At 40.1% G+C, this 13722-nt stretch overlaps 1 protein-coding gene across 7 annotated transcripts in view; it reads right to left on the bottom strand.

Annotated features, from left to right (window-relative positions):
* Positions 1 to 13722, bottom strand: part of DCDC1 (doublecortin domain containing 1) — a 420020-nt gene that overhangs the window by 203020 nt on the left and 203278 nt on the right. For all 7 annotated transcript variants that reach the window (XM_073347762.1, XM_073347765.1, XM_073347767.1 and 4 more), the window contains exon 11: positions 5524 to 5625. In XM_073347762.1, coding sequence (XP_073203863.1) covers positions 5524 to 5625 — 102 coding nt within the window. The remainder of the gene's footprint in view (positions 1 to 5523; positions 5626 to 13722) is intronic.

The following is a 13722-nucleotide window of genomic DNA, read 5'->3' as shown; positions in this document are numbered from 1 at the left end:
TTAATTGGGGTTTGGACCCCGTTGGGAGTTGGGTATCTGAGTGCTGGTTTTTAAAGCTGTTTTCAGTTAAGCCTGCAGCTTTTTGGGGGATGTGGTTCAGATCTGGGTCTGTGTTTGTAGCAGGCAAGCATGTCTGGCACAACCAGGCCGGGCACTGAAGTCCCAAGCTGGCAGGGAAAACGGGCTCAGAGGTAGTCTGAGCACATCAGGTTGCAGTCCCAAAGTGGGTTTCTGTGATCCAACCCATCACAGGCGTACCGGTAAGAAGCCGGTACCAGCCCCTACGCAGCCGATGTTAAAGCGCTGCCACGGCAGCACTTTAACGTCGCTGCCCCTTTTGCCGCCCCCCCATCAGCAACCCCCCGATAGGGACCTTACTGGCAGGGCTGCCAATGGCAGGATGCAAAAGGAGCAGCTGCCCTGGGGCCAGCAATTTAAAAGGGCCCAGGGCTCCTGGACACCACAGCTACTGCAGCAGGGGCCAGAGCCCCGGGCCCTTTTAAATCGCCACTGGAGCCCCAGGCAACACAGGCCAGGCAGCACGGATGGCCTGGCTGGAGGAAGCTGACCTCTTCTCCCCGCTTCTGCTCAAGGCTCCGCCCTTTCTGGGGGCCCGGAGCCGGGGCCCATACCAGTAAGTGTTTAATATTACTTTCACCCCTGCATGTATCTATGAGCAAAGAATGCAAGTCATAGTAACAGGATGGAGCATTGTACTCAAGAAAGCAATGACTCTGAAAAGGAGTCATTGTGGATAATCAGCTGCACATAAGCTCCTAATTGGATGATCTGGTTCAGAACTAATGGGATCCTTGGAAACAGTAGCAGGAATATCAAAGAAGAGAGTGGTGATGGTATCTATGTATAAGGCACTAGTGAGGACAATACTGTGTCCAGTTCTGGTGTCCACACTTCAAAAGGGGTTAAAAAAAGAGCTACAAGAATGATTCAAGGTTTGGAGAATATGCCTTATAGTGAGAGGCTAAAGCAGCTCTATTTAATTTACCCAAGAGAAGATTAATAGCTGATTTGATCACAGTCTATAAATACTTACATGTGGACTTGATTTCTGATATTAAAGGGTTCTTTAAGCTATCGGACATACATACAACAAGATACAATGCTTGGAAGCTGAAGTTAGACAAATTCAGACTAGAAATAAGGCACATTTTTTAACAGTGCGGGTAATTAACTAGTTAAACAACTTACCTAATGATACAATGCATACTCTCACTTGAAGTCTTTAAATCAATGAATGACTTTCAAAAAGATATTCTGTGGCTCAGGGGTGGGCAAACTTTTTGGCCCAAGGGCCACATCTGGAAATAGAAATTGTATGGCGGGCCATGAATGCTTGGAAAATTGGGGTTGGGGTGCGGGAGGGGATGAGGGTTCTGGTTGGGAGTGTGGGCTCTGGGATGGGGCCAGAAATGAGGACTTCAGAATGCAGGAGGGGGCTCTGAGCTGGGGCAAGGGAGTGAGGTGCAGGGGAGGGGGGTGAGGGCTCCGGCTGGGGTTGCAGGCTCTGGGGTAGGGCTGGGGATGAGGGGCTTGGGGTGCAGGAGGGTGCTCTGGGCTGGGATCAAGGGGTTCAGAGGGTGGGAGGGGGATCAGGGATGGGGCAGGGGGTTGGGGCATGAGGAGATACTCAGGGGTGCAGGCTCCAGGCAGCACTTACCTCAAGCGGCTTCCGGAAGCAGCAGCATGTCCCTTCTCCAGCTCCTACGCGGAGGTGCGGCCAGATGGCACACTGCACACTGCCCTGTCCACAGGCACCACCTCTGCAGCTCCCATTGGAGCACCAGAGGGGAGCCATGTGGCTGCTTCCAGGAGCCATGTGGAGTGGCCCCCAATCCTGCTCCCTGGTTAGCACACTGGAGGGGGGCCACGCTGTAGCTTTGGGGAGCCACATGGAGCGGCCCCTGACCCTGCTCCCTGGCTGGAGCACCAGATGGGGGCCATGCCGTGGCTTCTCAGAGCTGCATGGAGCGGCCCCCAACCCTGCTCCTTGGCTGGAGCGCCAGAGCAGGACAAACCCCAGACCCCGCTCCTGAGCGGGAGCTCAAGGGCTGGCTTAAAATGGCTGGGGAGGCCAGATCCGGCCCGCGGGCTGTAGTTTGCCCACCCCGCTGCAGCTCAACCAGAACTTATGGGCTTGAAGTAAGAATTACTAGGTGAAATTCTATTACTTGTATTATGCAGCTCATACTGGATCATCATAATGGTCCTTTCTGGCTTTAAAATCTATGAATTTTTAACTACTGGTGATGATGCTTAAAGTGAATCTCAGTTAAATGAGTTGCTACATTCAGTCCACCTGCTCTGAAAGGACTATTCTAGTCATAAGACTACCATCACTTGAGGCCCAGTGTCTGTCTTAGCAATGTTGACAGCCCTAGGGTAGCCAGGTCACTGGCTGCCACCAATATTATAACACTGTGTCATGCAGCACAGCTCTGAGCCTGTCTAACAGAAGCAATACTTTACTACTTAAAACAGTGCTGGAAGCCAGCAAACTGTGTACACTAGGGCTCCCAATGTTGCTAACACTGACACAGCTGAACCAGTATTAGCAGCAGTGGGAAATTTTTAAGAATCTCCCTAGTGAAGTCGGGCCCCTGTTGGCAGCCTTAGCAAAGAAGTCAAGGAATATATGTGTATGTGCAGTGAACTAACCTCTCACCCACAAAATAGGACCAAAAACTGTGGCAAGGCAATGGCAATATCACAACCTGAATTTACTACAAATACATCTTCTCGAAAAAGTCTGTCTGGGACATGATTGTTCAACTACCATGCCCATAGCAAAGAAGCACCCATTTGAAGAATTCTTAGCACCCTACATATTCCTCTCGTATGAGCCTAGGAACTGCACCACAGCTGAATATCAGGAACTTCCAAGACTTGTAAGAACCCTAATCAATTAGAAAAATATTAAATTACTTACATGGATCAGAATAAACAAGGTCAGAGGATACTTCTGTTATAAGAAGACATTTAGGGTAAGATCAAATTGGCTATTCTCTCATAGAGGGAATCCTCTGGTCTGGGAATGATAGTTGGGGAGTACAGTGAGTAGTCCAACCATGGAGAACAGTGGGAGGAAAAAGCAGCATGAAATAAAGGAACAGTGAAGAATGGCAGTCTGGAGGACCTATTGACCAAATGCAGCATTTGAAGAAGAAGCCATATCCACTTTGTAGTGTTTGGTGAAAGAACATACATGTTGCCGAGTAGCTGCACTGCAGATCTCCTCAAAGAATACTCTGTTTTCCCCCAAGTAGTGCATACAGGTCATGTTGAGTGCACTCTGAGACTTGAAGAAGATTTTCCAACCTTCTTGTAAGACGCTATAATGATCCATCTGGAGATGATCATATTTCACACTTTGAGGCACTTGCTTTTCCAGTGGTAGGAAAAAAAGTATATGATCACCTAAAGGCTTTCCTGGCACCTCTCAGATACAGAAAATTTATGTTTCTCCTGGATTCTGTTGGAGATTATTTGCGTTGGCAGAAGTTTGACAAACATACGAGCTTCCCTTATTCCTGAGAAATGAAGATCTTTATCACAGCTGCATCTAACAAAGGTTTTCCTTAAATTAGTTTTTGCCACCACCTCAGGGACCTCTGGACTGGGATGATGTGCAAAGATTGGTGATTAAAGCCCCATTATGATCCCACTTGAAGAGGATCAGGACTTGTAATGATCTGGTATGCAGAAAGACCCACTGGACTATAGCTGCACTGGATACTACCAGGCCTAACAGGTGGAGTGCTTCCCAAGTGGTAGTCTGTGGATTAAAGCTGTTGATTGTTGATTCTGAGAGCCTGATCTAAAGGGAGCAGAAGCAGCAGACTGGGGCTATGTCTCAATTCCCATGTATACGTAGGAGAAACCTGGAGGGCACCAACAAGCCTACTAATGGCTGCTTTTGTAGCAATAGTGAACATGGTAACCCTCCAGTCAGTTATTAAATTAGATGATTCTCTGTTTGTGAACAATTAGATTGTCACCTCCAAAACTACCAAGCGAATATCTTTCACAAGAACTACATTCCCTTATAAATAACACAATTGAAAATACCTATGCATCCGATGAAGTGAGCTGTAGCTCACGAAAGCTTATGCTCAAATACATTTGTTAGTCTCTAAGGTGCCACAAGTACTCCTTTTCTTTTTGCGATTACAGACTAACACGGCTGCTACTCTGAAACCTCTTAAACCTATTTTTACTCTAGTCTCAAGGTCAGCTCATGGTAATAACACCATCACTTAGAACTCATAGAGTGCTTAATATTGTCAGAGTGTTGTACAAACAACAGGACAAACAGGACAAATACTTCGCTCCAAACAAAGCTCCATTTACTTCAATGGAACAATGTGAGCATACACCATCTAAGAGCTGTTAAATCCTCTCATACCCTATGAGACGGATAAATTAATGTATAGGTGACATTATGCATGATCATAAACAGTTACCCTTTTTTTAGCAGGGTAGAGATGACAAACAACCACCAGGAATTTAGATGTGCAGCTTGTGTAAATGCTACAAGTTCTACTCTTTCTACATTATTAACATACTGCTATTACTTTGTTTTATAAGGGATCACACATGTTGACAGTTACAGTATGTACCAAAAAACAACTGATTGAGAATAGACAAGCACAAGATTTAGTGATCATTTGTAGATGAGAAGAATCATAAATGTATAAGGTAGCCAGACAGAAAAAATGACCAGGTTGTATTGCATTTAGAAATCCTAGTGAGACTTGGTGGGGTTGTAAAATTATTGATCATAATAGTGCAGGTCATAGACAGTCTGTGTGAAAGCAACTGCAAGAGGGAACAAACTATTCCACAAAGGAACCAAATGGAATGGAGCTAAAAGCAAAAGTTCTGAACTTGAACACACAACACAACAGGGTGTTAAATGGCCTTTCAGGGTAGGACAGAGATTTTGCACATACTCGTTCTGCTAGAAACCACTTTGTTTTTACAAGGAATAAACAAAGGTAACACTGCAGGGGATAAATCCACTGGTTCCTACTCAAGATCAGGTTGCTGATAAAAGTAGATCAACCCAGCATGTTTGGACTATTAATGATCTACAGGCTAGGAATGCCAGGATAAGCAGGCATCAGTAAGTAACCCAGGTTTCCCTGTAACGGTCATCAGATGCATGGATGTTGTCAGTGTTCTTCGGAGAGCCCTTCCCTTGTGTAAATGCCATCACTGTATCTCAGAATGCTGAGTTCAGTCAGTAGTATATCATTAATGTAGGCAAATGCCTATAAATAAGCATGGGGAAAGCATAAATCTATGCTACATAATAGTCTGGGGTATACTGCTAAACCTCAGAGTCTGAGATATAGGGAGAAGATACTTAGGCTCTATAGCATTCTCAATACTCACCAATCAAAACTACAAGAGTCCAACTTTTCTGAACAAAAATTGAAATCTTTTCATTCTTAATATTTTCACTGCTTAATACTTTAAGACAAAAAGTGGATCTAAACTTACCCTCTCCATCATAACACTGGGTTGACTCTTACAGTTATTCTCCATCTCTTTTTTGGTGATATAAACTAGGATCTCCCCTGTGTCTTTGCCATTTTCATACACCTGAAAAATAAGTAATTAAATTCAAGTTAATTGAACAAGGTATTGAACAAGCCACTGATTCTGTCCCTAACACGCTGAGTTACATTACTGAGAACTTTCAACATTTCTTTGAAGTTTCTTCTTCATTTTAATTAAAGGCCAGGTGAGCTTGGGACAACATCAATGGCTGTCACCAAAGACTGAAAAAGGTGAAATGATCACTTGACAGTTTAGTTCACGTCTATGTATTGTATTAACATTTGGGCCAGTGAGTTTGAGAAAAATTATAGGTGTTTCTTGCTTATACATTGGAAGGCTGGTTAATAACTTTGAGTAAAATTTTCAAAAGTGTGTAAATGATAGGAGCTTTAGTCCAATCGAAAATTAATTGGATTAAGGCTCCTAAATAACAAAAGTAATTTTGAAAATTTTACCCTCTTTCAAATATTAAACTCCACAGCAAATATATGTTATAGGAAGAATTTCCAGGCTGGTGCTTTAGTATAAAAATTGATGCAAAACACAGACAGTATGAAGTTCAGAGCTTTTTCTACACAAATTGTGTAACACAAGTATTTTATGAACACTGAAATCCAAAGCATTTCAGCTTGTCTCCTAAGAGAGGGTCCTCCTGTAAATGGGGTCAATTTGGATGGTTTCTGGTAGCACTGGAGAGATAAGCCCTGAATATAGACAGGTATTTAAATTTTCAGTGGGGGGATTCGCCTGACATTCTACTGCTGTCTTCCCATGTTTTCAAGTGGTATGTATAGAATTTTAGGCATATTTACATTGGGCAAAGAACTGAGTACGGAAAAGACTTTATATGTGATTCAGACATAGGTAAAATGCATGTCTAACAATCTGACAGTACATAATTTGGCTGTGTTAGAATTACAGCTAAGTGAATGCTGCAAAAAACATGCTGCAAATATTCAAATGCTTTTTGTGTTCACACCCCCTTTGTGCTTATTTTCTACGAATATCTGAGCAAATGAGTTTATTGACAGAAATGTTTACAAAGAGAGCACATTTTAAATGAATATTAGAAAATGTTGAAATCGTATTCCAGGGTTTATGTAACAGAAAAGTGATTTACCATTGCTTACACTCATCCAATCAGGGTATGGTATACTGTATTACCTGCATGTCCAGTCAAAACTAACAGTTTTGTGCACAATCTACAGACCATCAATTACTTGCAGAAATTATTTTGCAAATAAATTTTAAGAATGAAAAATGAGAGAATGATAAGTAAGTTGCAGACAATTCTGTTTCACTGTGTTGAAGTTTGTTCACTATCTAAGGTAAATGCAGCTAAATATATAATACAGCTTTACAGCATACAGTGGAATGCACACCTGTCCCTGAACAAATGCCATTGTGTTTTATGTTCGACAAGATAAAAACCAGACAATTCCTACAGGATGGATCCACTCAAGTAGAATGCCATACCACTTCTGATTGCTGGAGATACACAAAAGGACATTCCATTCTTGGAGCAAGAAAAAAAACAGGAGAAGAAGGAAACTGTATGCATAATATATGGTATTTCCTTTTGTCAAAAGACCCCTTCTGTGTTCCTGGAACGTCTATGACAACACAACAGTCATTTAACTTTGCCTCTAACTCTGATACACCCAAAAAGAAGGGTATAATATTATAACTCTAGTTTACAGGGATATTATTTTGTAATCTAATTACAGGGGATTGAGGTTTATTTGGTGAGGGTTATTGTGTTTCAGAAAATGTGTTGCTATAGGTTCCATGCAGCTAGAGGCCTGTCTAGGACTGAACATAAAGGGAAAAAAATGACAAACTCAAAAGATAAAAAGAAATTTGATTTTTTGGTTGATTTTATGTTGATTACTTTTCTCTATGATACTGATAGCCTTTTATAGTTTCAATGCGGTCTCTTTCTCTCTCTCTTTACATGGGTGCCAAAAAGTAAATAGAGCATTTCAAATGTCTATACTCTGTGAGAACAGTGGGAGAGATTTTATTTTACATCACATTACAAATTATAGTTACCACCCTGTCACTACAGTTCCTCTCATATATGTATTTTATACTTCACTAAAGTCACATACCTCCAAACCAATCTAATACTACTATACTGTCTCCTAGGTTGAACAAAGTTCTCAGTCACACACAAAGTAGTAAAATAAAATGGAGTTAATGATGAAAGCAACTATAAAAGTGAAATAATAAAAAAATAAAAAGTTAATGGCCATATCCACTTCATTATATATTCTAGTCCATTATCACTGGCTTTTGCTAAGTTGAGGAATAGGAGGAATATGCTATTGATGTTGCTTTGTTTGACATTGTTAGAATATCTGGAGATACTAGACACCGTGGAATAAAGCATCCCTAAAGAACAGCATGATGTTAGTGCCAGCTGCCAACCTGAGAGAAATCAGTGATGCTATTGGACAACATACGAGGCCCATATTAGTTCCCTCCACCACCACTAAACAAACTGTTAAAAGTTCTGCTAAGTTTCACAGTAGGTGTAACGCTAAGGCACTGAGCAATACCTATTTCTATATTAGAGCCAAAACAATTTTCCACTCAGGTGCAGAGAAGCGTAGAGAGATATAATAACTCAAAGATGGAGGGAATGAAAGGGCTGAACTTGTGGTTTACTATCCCTTTGTATAAGAAAAACCAGGACCTCCTTTAAAAAACTCCTGGCTGCTTAAGGCTATTTAAGAAATTTAAAACAACCAATTCTCGAGCCAGATATGACTATATTTCACTACTACATCAATCCACATGATGAACACTCGCTTAATAGTTTTTATTTTGAGCTAATAGGAGGATCCCGTTTCTGCCTTCTCACAGCTCTCCATCTTCTTCCCATATCTCTGTATTTTCCCTTTCATCTGACAGCACTGGGAATGAATGTGAATTAGATAAAAATTAGTCCATTTCTAGCCAGTCACTTTTTATGTAATTTATTCAGGTAATGTTTGTGTTAGCTACTTTCAACACTGTTTGGTATCCAATGTGCAGAAGAAAGCAGGCATTTGAACAGATAGTTATTCCTCTCTAGGACATCAATTCAGAAAAGTATTACAGCACATGCTTAAATATATCGCTTTTCTAAACAGAATTTAAGCATATGTTTAAGATTAAGCATGTGCTTTAGTCTATTGATTCTAATGGAACTTCAGCACATGTTTAAAGTAAAGCACATGCTCATTGACCTTCAATGAGGTGTAGACTCTTAAATCACTTCTGAAAATTTTACCTGTCATCATTAAAACGGGGTGGGGAGGAAGGGGAAATCAACAATAGCTGCATCAACCCTTTAAATGCCAGACAAATCCAAGGAATACGCCATTTACACAATTCAGAATTAAAAGTCCGCATTCTGCTAAGCAACAGTTACAAAGCAACAACTCCCTATAGACACATGCCATACAAACTTGACATTCCATAGAAATAAACAATGGCACTTTAAAACAATCTAGCCTAGGAGCACAAGCAGACGTAAACTATGCTTGTTAAAAATATTTTAAGAATGAATTGTGTACTGTAGTTTTCATCAGCCTATTTTTCTAATGTGCTCCTTTACTTAAAAGGATATGATCTGGTCATATATGATTGAATTAAAACTCAGGCTGCACACATACAATGCTTGATTCAATGACAATTTAAGATGTATAGCAAGACCTGTCATCATTTGAGAAATAGATAGACAAGTATTTACTGGTTACCGAAAATCAAACAGATTTTTTTACCCTCAGACTAATCTATTGTTAGCAACAGGAATGCACCCATTTTATAGTGAAACAGTAGTAATTATACATCAAAGGCAAGAGAGAGTTGTGTTAAGAAGAATAAAACAAAAAACTTCTCCATCAAAGGTAACCACATTTTCTCCCATTTTATAAATTAAAGGTCTGACCCTGGAAACCTTTACTCACATGAGTAATCCTTTTATGAGAACTCCTACTGAAGTATGTGATCAAGCCCTTAAAATCAGACATAAAAAATACGGGCAGGAAATATAGCATTAAAAATTGGTAGTTACAATTCATAAGTGTTTATTGCAATAGATATTTTAGAATTAAAATGTCTGTAAAAATACAGCTTTTATTGTACGATACTGTACACACGCTGCTAGAAGAAAATGTTCCTTGGGCCCAATTCCTGTTCCCATTGAAGTCAATGGCAAAAGTTAATCTCTAAAAGTGGTTCATGTGCTGCCTGATTTTTTTGTGGAATATAATTCATACTACTAGAGTACATAGTGCAAAATATAATCTCATAGATCACTACCTGCTCTGACATACTATCATGAAATAAATCCAGAGTACAGTAATTAAACAATAAACAATAATAAAGTTTAATTTTCAATGATCAATAGAAACCTGGTGTCAAGTAATATCCCTGAGCATGCTGTAGGCTATAATAGTTTAAGAAGGAACTGGGGGGGGGGGGGGGAAATGAAGTTATGGGTACTGAAACTAACAAAGTCCCTGGCAGCTACTCTCAATTTGCAGCTCTGAGATGAAAATCACAAAAAATATTCCTGCTGACATGTTTCTCAGCATAAAGGCGTAGCTGATGTATTGTTAATAACAAGAATATTGCAAGAATATGCAAGAATATTTACTCCATGTTTAGCCCAAATAATATTAGCACAATACACTGATGAGAGCCAGCAAACAAATATTTTGAAAATGTCCCACGTGTTATCATTGCATCTTGCTAAATTAGTTTGTTTTAAAGAATTTATAAAAATGTAAACGCTGTATGCCATTCAGTAACTACCTAGAGCATGAGGCTAAACAGTCCCAAGACTAGTTAAACATACTGAAGTTTGGATATTTTTCTCAGCTTAGGTTCTTTTTGTTATTTAATGATGAACACATTTTTGCTGATTCAATACCGTTTATTCTATGTATCCATAAGTCTGTAATGAAGAAATGACCAACTATAAAGAGGTAAAGAAATGTACTAAAAAAGCTAGAGCCCTCACAGATTTGTACCCTTTGGTACAGAGAACGTGCATGGATATAGAGGAACCACCTTTTAAAAACAGTAACAGAGTATGAATATCTGCTTAGGTTGAATGTGTATAGTGTCTTATTCACAAATGTGAAGATGCATTACTTTCCTGAGTAGACTCTCTAGAAAACCTGCCTATGATGCATGAAACTTTTATTAATTGACTCCTTAGTCTCCTATTAGGCCAGCAATTAAGTTGTTTCAGGGCACTGGTTAAAATTTAGGTAGGAAATTATAGTTTTGTGAAATAATCATGTGTAATACAAGCATAAAGCAAAGTGTTTACTTTGGGAGTTTAATATGAAAAGTAATATATGTGAAGACAGGCAAGAGGAAAATTTTCAGAAACATCAAAGTGGTAAAGAGCAAATTAACTGCTGTGTAGAAGGTCAATTTCCCTGAGACTGAAACACCTAAACTAGGGATTTGCAACAGTACAGTTACATCAGTGTTTACGCCAGTGCAAAAAACCTCAGTGTAGATTAGCCCATTTATATCAGAATACTAGTTATATTTTTGGATCATCTACTTTTCTTGTTGACTTCCTAGCAATAAATTTGCAGGACATCTACGGACCTGTCAAAGAATACAGAGAAAAAACCTGCCTCGTTACAAAAGGCATTGCATGGGATCTAATATTCCAAACTAGATGTAGGGCTCTTATACAGGTTATCAACTCAGTAATACTCCTGCAGTACATTAAAAAGCAAGAAGCAAAGGAAAAGTCATATTTTCCTGAATGCAAACAACGACTTATGGGTGTACTTCACATTAGAAAAATACATTCAGGTACTTCTCAAAACCAGGCCTATTTGTGATGTGGCCTTTATAATCTTGATGGGTTAGTATCACCAAATGTTATTACCAGCAGGAGAGTGAGTTTGGGGGGGGGGGGGGGCGGGGTGGAGGGTGAGAAAACCTGGATTTGTGCTGGAAATGGCCCAACTTGATTATCATACACATTGTAAGGAGAGTGATCACTTTAGATAAGCTATTACCAGCAGGAGAGTGGGGTGGGAGGAGGTATTGTTTCATGGTCTCTGTGTATATAATGTCTTCTGCAGTTTCCACAGTATGCATCCGATGAAGTGAGCTGTAGCTCACGAAAGCTTATGCTCAAATAAATTGGTTAGTCTCTAAGGTGCCACAAGTACTCCTTTTCTTTTTGCGAATACAGACTAACACGGCTGTTACTCTGAAACCTATCTCAGGGCAGTGACTATGCCACAGGTTCAAGGCGAAAAACCTCCAGGGCCTCTTCCAATCTGCCCTGGAGGAAAATTCCTTCCCGACCCAAATATGGCAATCAGCTAAACCCTGAGCATATGAGCAAGATTCATCAGCCAGATACTACAGAAAATTCTTTCCTGGATAACTCGGATCCCACCCCATCTAATATCCCATCACAGGCCATTGGGCCTATTTACCATGAATATTTAATTACCAAAACCATGTTATCCCATCATACCATCTCCTCCATAAACTTATCGAGTTTAATCTTAAAGCCAGATAGATCTTTTGCCCCCACTGCTTCCCTTGGAAGGCTATTCCAAAACTTCACTCCTCTGATGGTTAGAAACCTTGGCCTAATTTCAAGTCTAAACTTCCTGGTGGCCAGTTTATATCCATTTGTTCTTGTGTCCACACAGGTACTGAGCTTAAATAATTCCTCTCCCTCTCCGGTATTTATCCCTCTGATATATTTATAGAGAGCAATCATATCTCCCCTCAACCTTCTTTTAGTTAGGCTAAACAAGCCAAGCTCCTTGAGTCTCCTTTCATAAGACAAGTTTTCCATTCCTCGGATCACCCTAGTAGCCCTTCTCTGTACCTATTCCAGTTTGAATTCATCCTTCTTAAACATGGGAGACCAGAACTGCACACACTATTCCAGGTGAGGTCTCACCACTGCCTTGTATAACGGTACTAAAACCTCCTTATCCCTACTGGAAATACCTCTCCTGATGCATCCCAAGACCGCATTAGCTTTTTTCGTTCACATTGGCAGCTCATAGTCATCCTATGATCAACCAATACTCCAAGGTCCTTTTCCTCCTCCGTTACTTCTAATTGATGCGTCCCTAGCTTATAACTAAAATTCTTGTTATTAATCCCTAAATGCATGACCTTACACTTCTCACTATTAAATTTCATCCTATTACTATTACTCCAGTTTACAAGGTCATCCAGATCCTCCTGTAGGATATCCCTGTCCTTCTCTAAATTGGCAATACCTCCCAGCTTTGTATCATCTGCAAACTTTATTAGCACACTCCCACTTTTTGTGCCAAGGTCAGTAATAAAAAGATTAAATAAGATTGGTCCCAGCAGGACTGATGGGTAAAATTCTGTGGCCTGCATTATGCAGGAGGTCAGACTAGATGATCATAATGGTCCCTTCTGACCTAAATATCTATGAATCTATGACTACAGTATCAGGATTAGCAAAGGAGAATCACCATTAGAAATATCATTAGGTTTGGAGACTCTAGGAGCATACAAGGGAGAGTGACCACAAGTAATACACTCACTAATTATCAAACATCCTTTTATTAACAATTTCACTAAGCAGATGAACGATGCCACAACTATTGAAATATACAGAAATGGAGAAAAAACGTAAGATGTCTATTATTAATGATTTCATACTCCCATCCCCTGGGGAAACATTAAGATGGGTAAGAGAATCATCAGATGGGTGTTTCCTGGTGGGCTACCCACTTAGAATAGGCCACACATTTTATCCTGAGTTTCTTTTGTGCTCACTACACTCATACACCATATCAATACCTGTATTGAATTTTGTGGAAGTCAAAAAGTACACCTTGAGGTGACTGAACCATGAATGGAAAATTGACACAATAATCAAATAAACAAAGATCTTGTGGCTAAAGTATATTGCATCTCTGACATATTGTCAATGTGCTTGTTTGCAGTGTGTACGCAGAGTACTTCTAGTCCTACAAAGCTGTTGGAGAATTTATTGAATTGCAGTTCCATTTTTCATGTTTTCTCTATGGACTTGCACAGTGCTGCTACTTCAAAGGAATTATTTTACAAATGAGTTTTGATGTGACACTTGCAAAGTCCTGCATA

This window comes from Lepidochelys kempii, chromosome 6, assembly GCF_965140265.1.
Source record: "Lepidochelys kempii isolate rLepKem1 chromosome 6, rLepKem1.hap2, whole genome shotgun sequence".
Lineage (NCBI taxonomy): Eukaryota > Metazoa > Chordata > Testudines > Cheloniidae > Lepidochelys > Lepidochelys kempii.
This window is presented reverse-complemented; position numbering and strand designations above follow the sequence as displayed.